Here is a 15,840-nt window from a genome sequence, read left to right as displayed (position 1 = left end):
TATTGATTACATAAACATAAAATGCAAACGTACAAAGACTGTTTTATTGCTATATCTCATTCTGTATAGAATGAATTACCTTGAATATATCACAAGAAAACATGGCTACTTAAATAAATCACAATCAACAAGGATCCTTTTCTCTTAACACAATTTTGTTTTCACCAAGGGCCAGAAAGTTAATGGTTAGGAGGGAACTAGGCCACATTTGCTTCCTTGCTCAAAAACCAAAAACTCTATGTGACATGATTCACTTGAATTATATAAAATAATTTGGACAATTATTTTCTAAATATCTACTGATGACATTTTTCTCATTGAAATAAATTAAATCTTTTTCTTTTTTCATAAAAAACCCACTCAGCATATAGTTAAAAGCTTTTTTTAATCAAATGTTGCTCAGATCAAATTAAATTTAGCTGTTAGCATTCCTACGAATGTAGCACCCCACTTTTGATTTAGGTATAACTATTAGAATAACCATTTTAGCCTTATATTAAGGTACCTACTAATCTGTTGAAAATGCTTTCTCCATAGAAAACAGTTCACATATTTCAGACTTTATAAAACTAATGTTTGATGAAATTAGTGATTCTGCCTCATTTTTTTTGTTTTAAAATATATTTTAAAAATTTATTTGGCCATGCTGGGTCTTAGTTGTAGAATATGGGGTCTAGTAATAGTTCCCTGACCAAGGATCAAACCTGGGCCCCCTGTATTGGGAGCACAGAGTCACTGGACCACTGGGGAAGTCCCTATTCCACTTTGGATCAAGAGAAGTATTATGATAAATGTGAACACTAAGGGGGAAAAAACCAGTGTAAATTCATTTCCACCTTTCCTCAGTTTGCAGTGGTCCTGTCCTGTTTCTGAACAAAACACTGCAGGTGCACCCTCAGCAGCAACACTGAGATATTAGAGAAGATTGGAAGCATCACAGAACACAATAAAAACACTTGAGGGACAGCACTGAATCCTACTGAGATGAAAGTGGTGACATCAACCCCGCTCCATGGAGGATGCTTGCTTCTTTACAGGCCAGTGAAGAGAAGCCCCAACACCTTCCTAGTCTCCAGGGAGAAAGGAACAGAAGAGCTGCTGAATGACGGCCGTGTTTCTGGTTACACCACGTGTTTAGGCAGAAGGCTGGGACGGGTGACGCTTTACTGCCTTTCCAAAGGTGTTCATGTTGTGTGCTGGGAGAAATCTCTGAAATTGCCTTCTATCAGATCACAGCAGGGTCCTCTGGTTGGCTTGTCTGTTCTCATTCTTCCAAAAGCAGGACGATGTGATCAATGACCAGGATCAATGAGAAGGAGAGAAAATCCTGAATATTTAATAGCCTGGGGTGGTGTTTCTGGCAGCAGAACTTTATGTTTAAAACAACACCCACAGCCAAAACAATAACAACTAAGAGACTTTCCAAGAAGAGAAATGTCAGGAAGAGGAGAGACGGGGTTGCTGTGGCCGCATATCTCCTACCAGCTTAGTGCTACAGGGGAGCTGCTGGTACAACTCTTGTTCCAAAGCCATTTGGACAATAAGATCATGTAATATTTATCTTGCCAGTAAGTCAATTTAATGGAGAGGGGGACTGAAATACAGAGAAGAAAAAAAAACATCTGTATACCTACTATGCATCAGGCATGGAGTTATGTAATTTCCTATTATCTAAATTAAACCTCACAACCATCCCTCAAATTCCAGCCTTACAGATGAGAAAGTCATCCCTATTGCCCAAGAAGCACATTAACAGCTACCCTGAATGAGCTAATGGATGCCAAGAACTCCTTCCCCCAATCTCTCAATCCTGGGATAAGAGCAAGCTGGCAGGGTATCCCTTCCTGCCGATGGCAGAAGAAGTGACCTCTACAGAGAGGTGATCTCAGGTCCCAGGCAGAGAAACGGAAGAAGCCTTCATAGTTAAGAGTTCTCACAGCACCAGCATATCCTGACGGCATATGCCTGTCTCTTCCACGTGTTACCCAATGCAAAGAGCAACACTAGTCCTGCCTGCTTGGATGGAGGTCAGTCTGTGCAATGTGCCAAGTCAGCCAACAGCCTTCCAGGCCAGTTCCCACTCAACAGAGGTTGAGCACCAGACCCAAACAAGGAAGACCCACTCGAATGATGGTCGTGTGTTGGGAGAGCTGGCCCAGCTCTTGTGTCGTGTATCTGTCTGCAGCACGGTGTTCAAATATTGACAGAAGTTAGAGAAAGGGGGAAAAAAGGAACCGTCTCACAAATCTACTTTTTCACTTTGTTCTCAAGATCATTATCTACTGAACAGATAGAAAGTTCAATTTTTTTCCCCTCGGGTTCCCTCAGAGTTCTTTTTCCTTAACCTGAGGAGAGGGAGGGCTGTATTCTGTGCAGTGATGGTTCCTCTCAGCAGAGGAAATTCCCTCTGGATCAGACACTCTGCTGCTTACAGCCTCAGGCTTACTCACAGGAGATCTGAGTGTGTGTGTGTGTGTGTGTGTATGAGTGTGTGTTCCTCTCAGAACCAGAGACCCTTACATGCATTGTTGGTTTTGTAGAACAGAATTATTTTTAAAAAGGTAATAATCATAAAAAAGGCAATCTTATTCTGTTTAGTGCAAGAATGTGCCTTCATGATGAAGCACTTATGCTTGTGGTTAAAAACACAATTTGATTTTTGAAAGTCATCCTTTGCAAGAGCTCAGTTATTAGTTGTGAGGGTCATAGTTTTAATGTGAGGCCCACACACAAAGGGTGTTGCCAGAACACCTCGCTTGTATTTTTCCTAAGTTCAGAGCATCAGTAGTCTTATTAGAGACAGGTAGGAAAAGTGATTAGAAGGACAGTTAAAAATACTCTTAATACTGAAGTGACTTAGCAGCAGCAGCGTGGAAGCATGGGGCTTCCATGGTGGCTCAGACGGTAAAGAATCCACCAGCAATGTGGGAGACCTGGGTTCCATCCCTGGATCAGGAAGATCCCCAGAAAGAGGGCATGGCAACCCACTGCAATATTCTTGCCTGGAGAATTCCGTGGACAGAGGAGCCTGGAAGGCTACAAGTCCATGGGGTCGAAAACAATCGGACACGACTGAGTGACTAAGCACACACACACAGCGTGGAAGCACATACATTAACATATGTTAAGACAGACAGCAAGTGGAAATTCGCTGTATGACTCAGGGAACTCAAACCTGGGCTCTGTCATGACCTAGAGGGGTGCGAAAGGGTGGGAGGTGGGCGGGAGGTTTAAGACGGAGGGCATATGTGTACACCGATGGCTAATTCCTTTTGATGTATGGCGGAAATCAAACCAATATTGTAAGGCAATCATCAGTCAATTAAAAATAAATAAATATATTTTAAGGGGGAAAAATCCTCTTACTGTTTGAGGGGACTGGGGCAGTGAAACACGGAGATCCTTGTTTCCATTCTGGCTTCTTCGTTCTAGTGATGCTGCCCTTTCCCCTTTCTTTTCTCCTCCAGGCCTGTCTGATTTTTCCTGCCCTCATAACTGCTACTTCAAAGAGCCTTCTAGATGATCGTGTCACCTGCTCCCCACTGCCTGTTCATCCTCCCAGAGCAGAGCCCCCATCCTTCCATTCTGAGCTCTAAAGAGCCTCCAGGATGGTTCACGGTCTGGGCCTGTGACAAGACTCCGTTCCCTGTGTCACCCTCCACTTTTCTCCTCCTCGACCCTCCGTTATAGTAGAAGCCAGCGGTTCGTCTCTGAATGTGCCTGCAATAATTCCACTCTCCCCCTCTCTCTTTTCTTTTCTTCTTTATGCTTTGGTGAACCTGGGTTAATATTTGATTAGCTGAAATTCCTTGATGACACTAGTGAATCATACATAAGAGTGTCCCCTTCTTTGCAGGATGATATTAGTCTTATTGAATTTTGCCAACCTAATTAGAGAAAACCTTTATCTCAGCATTTGCATTTGTATTTATTTAGTGAAGTTGTTTCTTTTCAAATGCTTGTTGGTCATTTGTTTTCTTTTTCCCTGTGAATTGTTGCTTCATTCCACACCTCTCTTTACTCACAAAGTGCCTCTCTCAACTGGACTCAATTCCACGCCAACTCTTCGGGGAATTCCTTCCCCAACTACTTTCACAAGCTGTATGCAATTTCTACTTCCTCTCAACCACCATCACTCATCTGATTAGATATGGTATATTTATTTCAAATTATATTAGGGACTACCTTGTATTCATCTTTGTGTCTACTGTTAGGCAAAGAAATAGATGTAATAAAAAATTCTATTCCCAAAGCTAAACATCACCCTTCGCTGAAGCAATGAGCCTCAAAGAAAAAAAGCCATAGCAAGGGGACTTCCTTGGCCATCCAGTGGTTGAGACTCTGCGCTTCCAATGCCAAGGGCATGGATTTGATCCCTTGTAGGAACTAAGATCCTGCATGCTGTGCAGTGCAGCCAAGAAAACCTTTAAAATAATAATAATAATATAAAAGAATAAAAACCACAGCGGGAGCTCAGGTGATGTTTGCAGGCCTGCTGAGGCCCAGAGCTGCCTTCCCAAGGAAGCACAGCCAACATCATAAACAGAAACTCCCTCCCCTCCAGCCATCTGCCCTCAGGGATTCCTCCACCAGAGCTTAGAACTCCAACCAAGTTACAGTTCCACCCTAACAGAGAGGTAACCAAAAGATACATGATGTGACAATCAACACTCAAGCTTAAGTCCTGAAGAGACCAGTTTCTTACCCAGAGTAAATTTCTAAGGAGGAAGAAAAAGGATGTTAGTAGCAGAGGCCATAAGTTAAATTCTCTTTCCCCAAATATATTTTTTTCTGAAAGTCACTGATCTCTTTCAGAACCAGCCTCTAAAGAGTGACACTTATCAAGAATGACACTGACACAACATTTAACTGTTGCTTTCAAACTCAGCTACCAGCGGTTTCCTATATGTGACTGACTCATTAAGAAATAAAAAATAAGAAGGGTGTAGGGAGACGATCTGGAGAAACGAATGGCAATCCACTCCAGTATTCTTGCCTGGAGAATTCCATGGACAGAGGAGCCTGGCAGGCTACAGCCCGTGGGGTTGCCAAGAGTCAGACATGACTGAGCAATTAACACACACACACAGGGAGACAAAGTAGTATGGTGGAGCAGGGTTCTGGGATCCAAGCCTGTCCTCCATGGCTGAGGTTCCTTGGATCAGTTCTTAACTTCTCTAAGCCTCAGTTTCCTCCTCTGTAAAATTAGGATAATATGAGTACCCACATGATGAGACTGAATGCCTAATGTGTATTGTGAAACACTTAGCACAGAGCCTGCACATAGTAAGAACTAAATAATTACAGCAATAATGATAGCTAAGACAATGAAACTACAGAGAATACACACTCTGTATACGGACAGAGGTAGGGTAGCTGGTACTTCAACACCCAGATTCTCAGACTAGCCTTTTACCAGTCCCCTGTGCAGGTATTAGATGTTGACACTATTACAGACAGCACTTTAAAAGGCCAGGAATGGCTGGAAAAAAGCCTACTTTTACACATTCATGATCTAGACACTGTGTGAGCCTGAGCCTTGTGTGCCTCTAAGGACTTAAAGACTCTGTGTTACTTTGTTTACTGTTGGTATTACTGAGTAACCATGTGTCCTGGATTGCTCCAGACATTCAAGGTTTAAGCCAGTGGTGCCGGCTTAAGTATTAAATAGTGACCCGTCTCAAGTATATTCTGACTTTGGATAATAATGTACATGAACATACCCTCACACTCTATATAACAGAAAGTTCCTTGCTTATATAAAGAAGTTTCTCTGCTTCCACCCACTGAGCAATCTCAAAAGCTGCTTGTTCACATTCTGCAAGGAGCCTGGGACTGTGGACAACTGAGCCTTAGGTTTCCAAACAGCTTCAAAGGGTCAGGTAGTTGAACCTTGGGAGCACTGCCTGTGATCAAGGGTTTGCATTATTTTTACGAGTCAAAGTGAACTTCAAAGAATGAGAGCAAGTCCTAACAATTTGAGAGTAGCATTTTTCAATTATCTTTCATAACACAAAGGCACACGTAGTCAATAATTTAAGTTTAAAGAAGATTACCAATCAAAGTCTTTGGTCCCCAGGAAGTCCCAGCATTGGCTTTACTTATTAGAGGGAAATAGTTCAGGGCATTGTGAATTTAAAACAAAACCAACACTCCTTGAATCATAATAAAGAAATAAGTTTCAACAGTTAGATGAAGACAGATTTTAGAGAATTCAAAAATATTATGCAACTTATCTCTCCCTAAGACCTTGAGAGCACTGCAAACGGAGTCAATTATGTTGATATAAAGATTGATTTTTTTTCCTCCCAAAGTAGCAGTAACTGCATTCTCATGCATCTGTAAGCCTAGACACTTTGTCTTTCTTTACCATTTCTAAGAACTTGTTTATACAAATTAGATAGAAAGCAGATTCAACCAAAAGCTAAAAAATGTTTACTTAGCTGTTTGGTTAAAATATTCTGGAATAATACCACGCAACACTGCAAAACATCACGACGTACAGTCTCGGGTAGAATCATAGAAATAAATAATGCTAACGTGTATTTTCCAGTATTCATTGTTACAAAATCATAACGTCTCACGATACAAACAACTAGATTGTATAACGTCCCCACCTCGTTTTTTTAGAACTAGCCAAAAAAAAAAAAAAAAAAAAGAGGTGGAGAAACTCAGCAAAACAAAGTGGCGAGAAAAGTCGGGGGAGGGGCGCTGGAAGCGAAGGGGCGGAGAAACGCGACACAGAGGCGGTGATATCACCCACAGCCAACTGCATGGAATTCAGAAAGTTAAGTGTCACCCAGCAATTCGGGTCCGGGCGTGCGGGGCGCCTGCACAGCGTGGCGGCGGCGGCGCCCGCCGGGGAGGCAGGAAGGGGGAGGGGCGGTGTGGCCGAGTGCGCCCCGGGGCAGCGGAGGCCGGGTCGGCGTGCGTTCAAGCCCCGGGTCGGGAGCCTTGTCCCCGGCCCTGCAATGATTTCATCTTTTCGGAGGAGCGACCGCCCGAGCCACGGCTGCCACGTGCCTGGTCCAGCCCTGTGCGCTGCGCCGGGGGACGGACCCGGACGCGACCGCGGTCACCGCGGGTCTCAGCGGCAAGCCGAACGAAAGGGCAGGCGCCGGGAGAGGGGCTCGGGATTGCTCTGCTGAGATTGCCAGCGGCGGCGAGGGGGGTGCGGGGGGGTCTGCCCTCCTGCGCACCTCCATCTCCCTTTCCCGAAAGGGGGAAGGCCGGAGTGCGGGGCACGGTTTGCAACTCCGAGGGCGGATGCAGGCGGTGGCCGGGCACGATGGAGCAGCCGTGCCCCTCTCCTGACCCCTTCCGGGGACCCCGGCCCCGCGGAGCCCCGTTCCCGGCCTGCGCCCAGCCGCTCAGCGCGCGCTCCCGGTGGCGTGGCCGTGGCCGTCCGGCCCCTGCGCGAACTCGGCCACCCGCGTAGGGGACAGTGGCGGCCGCTGGGGGCCCGCAGCCGCGCCGGTCGCAGCCCGCCACTCCTTCCGCGTCCCGTGCCCCCTCCGGCGCCTCCTCCCGGGGCCCCGCAGAGATGCTTGTACCTTCCACCGCCTCCTCCACCATCTCATCGTCGCTATCCATGGCGGCTGGGGACCCTACCCAGCTCGGGGCCGCGCGGCTGCCTCTCGTCCCTCCGGGTGCTCCCGGCGGCTGAGCGAGCGCTGGGGCTGAACCCTGCGAGTTTGGAGGAGGAGGAAGAGGAGGAGCAGTCGGGGCTGGCTCGCACTGCCTCCCCCTACAGCCCTTTCAATCCCTTGGCCTTAAGCTGCTCCGTCGGCAGCCGGCCCTCCTCCCTTCGCCCCCTTGCCCCCTTGCCTCCCGGGCTCCGGGATGCCGCCGTGGCCGCCGCCGCCGCCGCCGCTGCAACTTTCTCCTGTAATACCCCCTCTTTGTTATCGAGCAGCTGATCCGCTGACATCACCCAGCGCCGGTGCGCTCCCTCCCTCGCTGATTGACAGTTCCCTGTCCCTTCCCAGAAGTAAGGCTCCTTAAAACGAAAGGCGCTCCCGGTCCGCGCTGGCCCTGCACCCCACCCCGCCATTCCCCCGGCCCATCGCGGGTTTAGCTTTTGCTTCTGCGAGGCTGGGCGCGCTCCTCGCGGCACTTGGGACCTCCGGGTAGCCCCCCTTGGGGGCGGGGAAGGCTCAGAGCGCTCGACCTCCAACTGTGCCCGGGACCGCTTGGAAGTCCGCGTTCAGGGCCCGCCAGCCGCAGCACCCCTCCCCGCCCCGCCGCGGCTCCTCGGGACAGCCTCCGAAGAGCCGGGCAAGCTAAGGCAGCGTTCCTGATCCTCCTCCAGCGCCTCAACTTCCTCTCGCCCTCGCCCCTGCTTCATCCCGTTTGCCACCCGGAGCTGCACGAGTGCGGCACGCACGGGAGCGCAGGTGTCCCCGCGTCGCCGCATCACATCCGCGAGCAGGTTTCCCAGGCGCCGGGGGTGACCTCCAGCCCGGATGCCGCCGGACTGCGGCTCCCACCCTAGCGCGCCGCCTCCCCACCCTCCTCGGGACCATCAGGCGTCTCGTCTCGAGTGATTCAGAGCTCCAGCAAATCCAAATGGCAGCGGGCTCTTTATCAGGCAGGAAATAAGCCGCGCGGAAGGCCCGGCAGGTCCGTCCTCGCGGTGGTGGGAACGGAAAAGGAGCCACCGAGTGGAGCTCCGAGGAAGGACCCTCCGTCTGGCGCGCCTCCTCCAGTCGCCTCCCGCCCAGGACGTGCGATGTCCCCAGCCGTCTCCTGGTTTCTCCAAGCGCCAGCCCTTCACAGATTCCTGCTCTGGAAGTGGAGAACATCACGGGGCCCCCGCTCCCCGGCCCCGCCACTTAAGTGTCATTACGGCGTTGCCTCTTACAGGTGGCGGTAAAGGGCGGCTGTAAATAGCTGGTTAAATGGATGCAAATGTACACAATGTACCGTGGAATTACCGGGTGCCGCTTTGGGCGTCTGCCAGGAACAGCTACTGCACGGAGCGGGTGAGGGTTGGGAGAGGGGAGGAGGGAGCGGAGAAAGTTGTTCTCTTTTGTTTTCTGAGCCACGAATGGGACTTTGCGGATTTCGGAGTACTTCCAGTACCCGGGAGACCACGCCTTGCTTTGGGGCTATGTGCGTAAATGCCAGGTTTTTTTTTTTTTAATCGAGTACCGTGTTTCTTCTTAAACTTAGTTTTTATTCTGTGAAAAAGAGCACAATGTTAGGAACATTTGTCTCAGCACTGCCAGAAATTTCAGTCCGTTTTGACTGAGAAAGAGAGGGAAGGGCCCTGAGCCAGGGGTTAAGAAGGGTGTGTCCCGGTGATGCTCATCTGCAGAAGGGCCTGGGCAGGCCACCTTTTCACAGCTTGGATTCCTCCCCTAGGAGATAAGAGGCTTAGGCTACACTGGTGTCAGGTCTGCTTTCTCAGGCTAGACTGCTCAGAGGTCTTCCCGCTTAGTCTATACTTTTCTAAAGTCTTACGGCTTAAATATAACCTCCTTAAAGTACTCCAGGGCAGACACCTGGGCTCCAAAGCTACAAAAAGAACGAGTTCCTGCAGTGGAAGATGAAAGAGCCACTTTGGATTACACCATTTTCAGACATAAACTGCAGAAATAGGATTTTATTTCTGATATTAAAAAAATAAAACCATCAGGTACTGAGCTTGGTCAAGCACTAGTTTTGAGTTGTTTGATTTTTCTTATTTCCCCTTTTAAAACATATCATCTCCTCTCTTACATGTTAAACAGTGATGCACAAAAACACACACTCATCTTCTTCAGTTTCCAGTTTATTTTCCAGGGCAAAAAAAAAAAAGATGCTGAAAGCTAAAGGAAACATAAATAACTTATTTCTTTACTCAAAGGGGGTTGAAACAGGGGCATAGTAGGTTAAAAGAAATCTTCCCTCAAAACACACACGGGGAGTCCGAGACCCAAGTTTGAGGTGGGTGGAGGTGTTTGGGGGGGTAGGGAAAGGAATCATGTCACAAGTATCCACAACTTTAGGCTTATAAGGAGGATGTCTAACTGCCCCTTGGTGCTGGGAGGTTTCCCCAGCCCCCATCACTTCAGCAGACCTCCTCTGGATGTAAGGGGGGTGGGGGTGGAGGGTCTTCCTGCTAGAACCTTCCTCAGGTTTGCACAGGAGGCAGGCAGCACCCAGGGCACAGGCCCAGGCCCTCCCTGCCCCACTACTGCCTGCTGGCTCTGGGCCCAAAGTTTAGGCAAAATGTTTTGATGACTCCCTTAAGAGCCATTTGCATTTTTAACACCTCATTCTGTGTGCTTTCAATCCCCTTTCTAGACTGACTGATTCTTCTTTCTAGCTTCAGAACCCAGCACAGTGCCCAGTACAGAAGGAAGGTTAAGCCTTGTCCGTGATGGTTGTGCAGAGAGGAATAGTCTTTTATGTAAACAGTACTAAGCCTTTCTCACACCCCGGATCCTCTTCCTGTGTTTGGCAAAATGCTGTGTTTTTAGTTCGAGTTTGAAGAGCATTTTTGAGTTGCTCTACTTCCCATGTCTACTGGCCCCAGATCTGCTTCCATCGCATTCTTTCCCACAGTTTTCTTCATTGAGAGCTCATTTCATAAACCCTCTTTCCACTTGGCTTCCCGCCAGCCTCCTCTGCCACACTCTGTCCCCACCAATGTGGTCATGGGCTAGAAAATCAATCATTGAGCTCTTAATCACAGTGCTGGGCGGCAGCGGCAGCAGCCAGGCTCAGTGCCTAACTCAGCAGATCCCAATGCGCCAGAACAAGCCTGACCAGGGAGGAATGGGATGGCTCGGAACAACCATCGACCAGGCCTGGGGGTAGGGGTGGGGACTTGCCCTCATGCTCACACCAAGGAGTGACTTTTCTGCGCTACTCTGCCTTGTTCCTAGGCATCCAAGGATAAATCCCTCTCTTCCCACTCAGCCTGAGAAACAGAAGTCCCTCTTCCACTGCAGCAAACAGTCAAAATACTGAGTTATTTTATTCATTTTGCCACCCATGCCTTTCTCCAGAGAAGGCTGGTGCTTTCTTACAAGACTGATTTAACTTTTGCAATAAATATATTTTCACAGGCATCATGTATTTTGTGCATCTTCCTACACTGAGGGGGAAATTTTCTGTCAATTTACCACTGTGTGTGCTGGCTAATAGTGAAAAGCCTAGTGGATGTGGGACTCGAGTGGAGTTTGTTAGCCTGGCTGTCTCTGAGCCCTCATCTAGTCCTGCTGATCCGGGCTGGAGGAGCGCAGGCGGTCTTCAGGGTCTCCAAGCTCCTAGGAGGCGGAGCCTCCCCAGGTGTCCTGGTGGATCTATGACTGGTATGCATGCTCTGCTTTGATCTTTTGCTTGCACTGCTGGCAGGGAGACAAGAGCAGAACGAGTGAAGAAACTCTTAGGTAATCATCAAGTCTTGTTTTGGCACTGCTCACCCCTTAATAAGATTTTTTTTCCCCCACCAAATCTGCCCCATTTGTTTTGGTTCCTCCAAGGGCTAGCCATGCAGCTGCTCAGTTAAACTCTCTGGACCTTGGTTTTCCCATCTGTAAACGAGGAGGTTGGTCATCCACCAAAATACTCAAACCTTCTCTGTCCACCTTTCCTGGGGAAAATTTAAATAGAGCATGAAGAGCTCCAGGGACACACACAGAAAAAGAAAAGGGAAGAAGCGAGGGGGGTAAACTTGGCAAATGGAATATTCAAGGCCCCCGGTCATCTGTACTGAATGGTACAGAGATCTGGGGGTGATGGACTTGATCTGACTCTGAAAAGAGAAGCAGGGGCCTTTGCAGAGAGCTAAGGTTCTTGGCTTCTGAATCACTGAGTTGCTAATCAAGTGGCTAACTGTGTTAGTGACAACTGCAGAAGCTGGAGGGACGGGCAGAGAGCAGCGCTGGGGGAAGGGTGTGGGGGAGGAGATGTGGATGAAAGGGAAGCATTTACAGCGTGTGGAGCTCAGTGAAGAGCAACTGGGAACATCCAGGGCACCAAAATAAAGGTCCGGGAGCAAAGGAAGAGATGGAGAAAATTCATTCTGCTGGAAATAGACATGACTGCAGTCGTGAGGAGGACTCATGGATTCAGGGTGACCTGATTTGATCGCTGCCACAGGAAGTGCAGGGGAGAGAGGGCAGGATAACCTGACCTGAGGAAGTGAATTAAATAGTGGAGAAGACATCATTGTTGCCATGGCATTTAAATATCTCGCACCACATTAAGCTTCTTTTTCTCTCTTTGGCTTGATTCTTGTTCTTGCAACATGTTAATGTCATTGCAGCATATACGGTAAACTAAATTTAGACCTTTTGGAGCATGGAGGAAGGGAAGATGAAGCCCAGGTCTCCCTGTCTGGGTCCACTCTGAGCACATGTTTTTCCTCTGCCGTGTGCCTGGTTCTTCTGGTCTTTGCATTATGGGTTATGAAAACGCTTGTCAATCTTGGGTTCTGTGAAGCTGTCGAATGACACAATTAAAAAAAAAATGGAAACAATTTCAAAGAGGTGACTGCTTTAGAAAATACTTTAGAAAAATCAGTCAGGAATTTGAAAAATAACGACCATCAAAACCAAATGTGTTTTCTTAAGTATCATGTTATTGTGTTGCTTTTTAAAAAATATTTTAGTGAGCTGCAGTTAAGGTTATTGGGTCCTGTAATCAGTCATGTGCAAATGCTAACATTGCAGGGGATGGGTACCTTGTGTATCTTTTGACATTACTGTTAACAGAGTGAATGGAAGGGCATTTCCAGTTGTCCTATTTACCACAAATGTCATAACATTCATCAAGGCCCAGATTCTGAAATTCCTCAAATAAACTCACATTAAACAGACCTCCAGAGACTGATGTACATACCTGAATTATGACCAAAAGACCAGAATACTCATACTGCCATGGCAAGCACAGTCTCTATAAATAAAGGTACTTGAGAAGACAAATTCTATCCAGATGTTTGCTTAAACTGGATTTAGAATAAATGAAATTAGTTGTATGGTCCACAGAGAAATACCCCTGACACAAGTCCCTGAAAGAATGAGGCAGCCCACCCACCCCACCCATATTTGCTTAGATGGGCCTGCCAGCTTCTGAGAGTTTGGCTTTCCTTTCCATATGCACGAGTCTCTTCAAACCAGTTTCTCCCACACAACATCCTATACGACCAACTAGGCGGAGTAACACTTTTAAAGTCATAATCACATTCCATGTCTACCTTCCTGATATTATGGTCAAGTCACTTCGATGGGAATTTGGGTCACAAATTCTTCAGTCACAAATTCAGTCAGTGTCTTAGTTTACTCTGGCTGAACTCTAGTCAAATCTACCATATATGTAGATTTTGCTAGTCTGACTTCCTGAGGGTGACCTGGTTTACAAGTTCTTGGAAAAGCAGCTCATTTTTGCTTCATGGGGTACTGACAGTGACCTAACCTTCTTTTGGTTATCATGGACTTTCAATGTCCAGAGGTCCTGGGATGTGATAGAGTTGTCCATCTTTTCCTGGGCACCCAACTAAAGGCTATTTTTCCTCTTCTGTGTGGGAGTAGAGAGACTAGCCTTTTTCCATGATGACTTAGGCTGCGGTATTCCACCTTGAGGGTGCAGGTCCTATTTACTCTAGCATAGCTGGAGAGCAAACAGGACTCTGATTTTTTGAGCTCAATATTCAGAAATGAAAATATTCACATGGTCTCACTAACTCAAGTTACAAACAAGGGCAGATTGACAAAGTGTTTCTGAAATCTGGCATTGAAATGACACCCTTGACCCATAAGTATCCCCACCCAGAGGAGCTGGATGCTAAGCCATCCCTTGTTGAGATGGACTTTACTGCTACCTGCCTTGCAGTCCTTTTGAATGTAGAGTGTCTCTTCAGGTCACTTAAGGTCCTGTTGACCCTCCTCGCTGAGCCCATAAATCAAGTCCCAGGAAAAGATGCTGTGGCCAACTTTTGAAATATCTTTCGGTCCAACTTAAAGAGCCCAGCTCAAATACTCTTGTACTCAAGATAGAGGAACACAAAGAAGAAGCCCAGTGGTAGGCCCTGTACTGTCCCCTTGGAGAGCAATGCTAGCTGAGCATCTGTGTTGTGGGGGCAGGTCTTCCGTAAGCCCTGAGCATCTTTTCCCAACCTGGCATCGGGGTGTGCCTCACGCCTGGGCTGGGCATCAGTTCACTATGGAGGTGGGCTCTCTAGTTATTGCTCAGCTAGGAAGACAGGGCATGTCCTCCACATTGCCTGTGCTCCCCATCTCTGGACTGGCTTCTCCTGGGATTCTCTACCCATGCAGGAGTGACAAAAGATTGTGATATAAAGCAGGCTAGTTTCTTTGTAAGTTGTATATAAGAGAGATGGAGAAGTCAGTTTTCTTTTACCTCCCACCAGTGCTATATAATTTGGGTATTTTGTAATTAACTTTCCTATTTCAAAAGAATTCTTCTGAAAATACTTATTAAAAAATTTGGGGTTATAAAATAGATGTATCTCATTTATAGATTCATTTTTCTAAGGGCCTATTTCTCTTGTTACCATGTTGTTGTTCTTGCTTAATCAATAAGTTGTGACTGACTTGTTGCGACCCCATGGACTGTAGCCCACCAGGCTCCTCAGTCCATGGGATTTCCCAGGCAAGAATACTGGAGTAGGTTGCCATTTCCTTCTCCAGGGGATCTTCCCAACCCAGGGACTGAACCCACATCTCCTGCATCTTCAGCTTGGCAGGTTGATTCTCTACCATTGAGTCACCTGGGAAGCCCTTTTGTTACCATACTCTTCTAGTATATGGAGAATTTTATGTTGAATAGAATGCAATTTGTTATCTATGATCTCATTATTATCTCAAAGAAAGAAAGAAAGTGAAAGTCACTCAGTAATGTCTGACTCTTTGCGACCCCATGGACTATACAGTCCATGGAATTCTCCAGGCCAGAATACTGGTGTGGGTAGCCATTCCATTCTCCAAGGGATCTTCCCAACCCAGGGATCGAACCCAGGTCTCCTGCATAGTAGGTGGATTCTTTACCAACTGAGCCATCAGGGAAGCCCAGTGTTTCAAAATAATCCTCAAGACCATGATGATTTAAAGACTTGCCCAGGATCCCACAACAAAAACATGGCATAATGGCGCCCAAATCAAGGTCCATTAGGCCTTCAATCATATCACACATCTCATGCAGAGTGATGAGATCCTTCAGAGGATAAGCAGAGGAGGGCAGAAGACAAGTGAGAAGAGAACAGTCCTTAGAGACAGTCTACTATGTCCCAGGACCTTGATCCATGTGACTTCATTTAATCCTGAAATGACCTTATGGAATATTATCTCCATACATAGATGAGGAAACCCAAAACTCTAAACAACTTGTCTACAGTCATATCTGTAGTGGTTTTGGGACTGGAGTCCAAGATATCCAAACCATGAAGAGCCACATACAGAGGAAAGGGAAGTGACAGGATAGTGGCAGAGAAATAATTCTAGAAGCTGATTGAGTATGTCTTGCAAGATGGATTTACAGGAATAAAACCACAGGAGCATGTACATGGTTGACCTTGGATAGCAGAGGAAAGCTTTGACTTTCTCTCTGGAGGTATGCTCACCCTTCCCAGTTTTATTGAGCCATAATGATGTACATCACTGTATAAGTTTAAGGTGTACAGCATAGTGGTTTGACTTAGATATATTATAGAAATGCTTACCACAATATGGCTAGTTAGCGTCTGTCATCTCATATAGATAGAATTAAAAAAAACAAAAAAATTTTTTCTTGTGACGATGACTCTTAGGTTTGACTCTCTTAACAATGTTCCTGTATGTCATACAGCAGTGTTAACTGCAGTCATCATGTCCATGGCATCTTTAGTCCTTG

At 46.9% G+C, this 15,840-nt stretch overlaps 1 protein-coding gene across 4 annotated transcripts in view; it reads right to left on the bottom strand.

The window, feature by feature from the left end:
- Positions 1 to 9,003, bottom strand: part of SETD7 (SET domain containing 7, histone lysine methyltransferase) — a 53,012-nt gene extending 44,009 nt beyond the window's left edge. The window contains exons 1-2 of one of the 4 annotated variants that reach the window (XM_055405793.2): positions 8,684 to 8,998; positions 7,554 to 7,686 (exon numbers count right to left, since the gene is read on the bottom strand). In XM_055405793.2, the coding sequence (XP_055261768.1) occupies positions 7,554 to 7,593 (40 nt within the window). In that variant the 5' untranslated portion in view covers positions 7,594 to 7,686; positions 8,684 to 8,998. The other 3 variants (XM_055405791.2, XM_055405792.2, XM_088828020.1) reach the window with 3 other exon arrangements.
- Positions 9,004 to 15,840: the final 6,837 nt, after the last annotated feature.

This window comes from Moschus berezovskii, chromosome 19 (genome assembly GCF_049115385.1).
Source record: "Moschus berezovskii isolate FMDL1 chromosome 19, NW_MosBer_1.0, whole genome shotgun sequence".
In the NCBI taxonomy this organism is placed as follows: domain Eukaryota; kingdom Metazoa; phylum Chordata; class Mammalia; order Artiodactyla; family Moschidae; genus Moschus; species Moschus berezovskii.
Note: the sequence above shows the minus strand (reverse complement) of the source record. Positions and strands in the feature narration are given on the sequence as shown.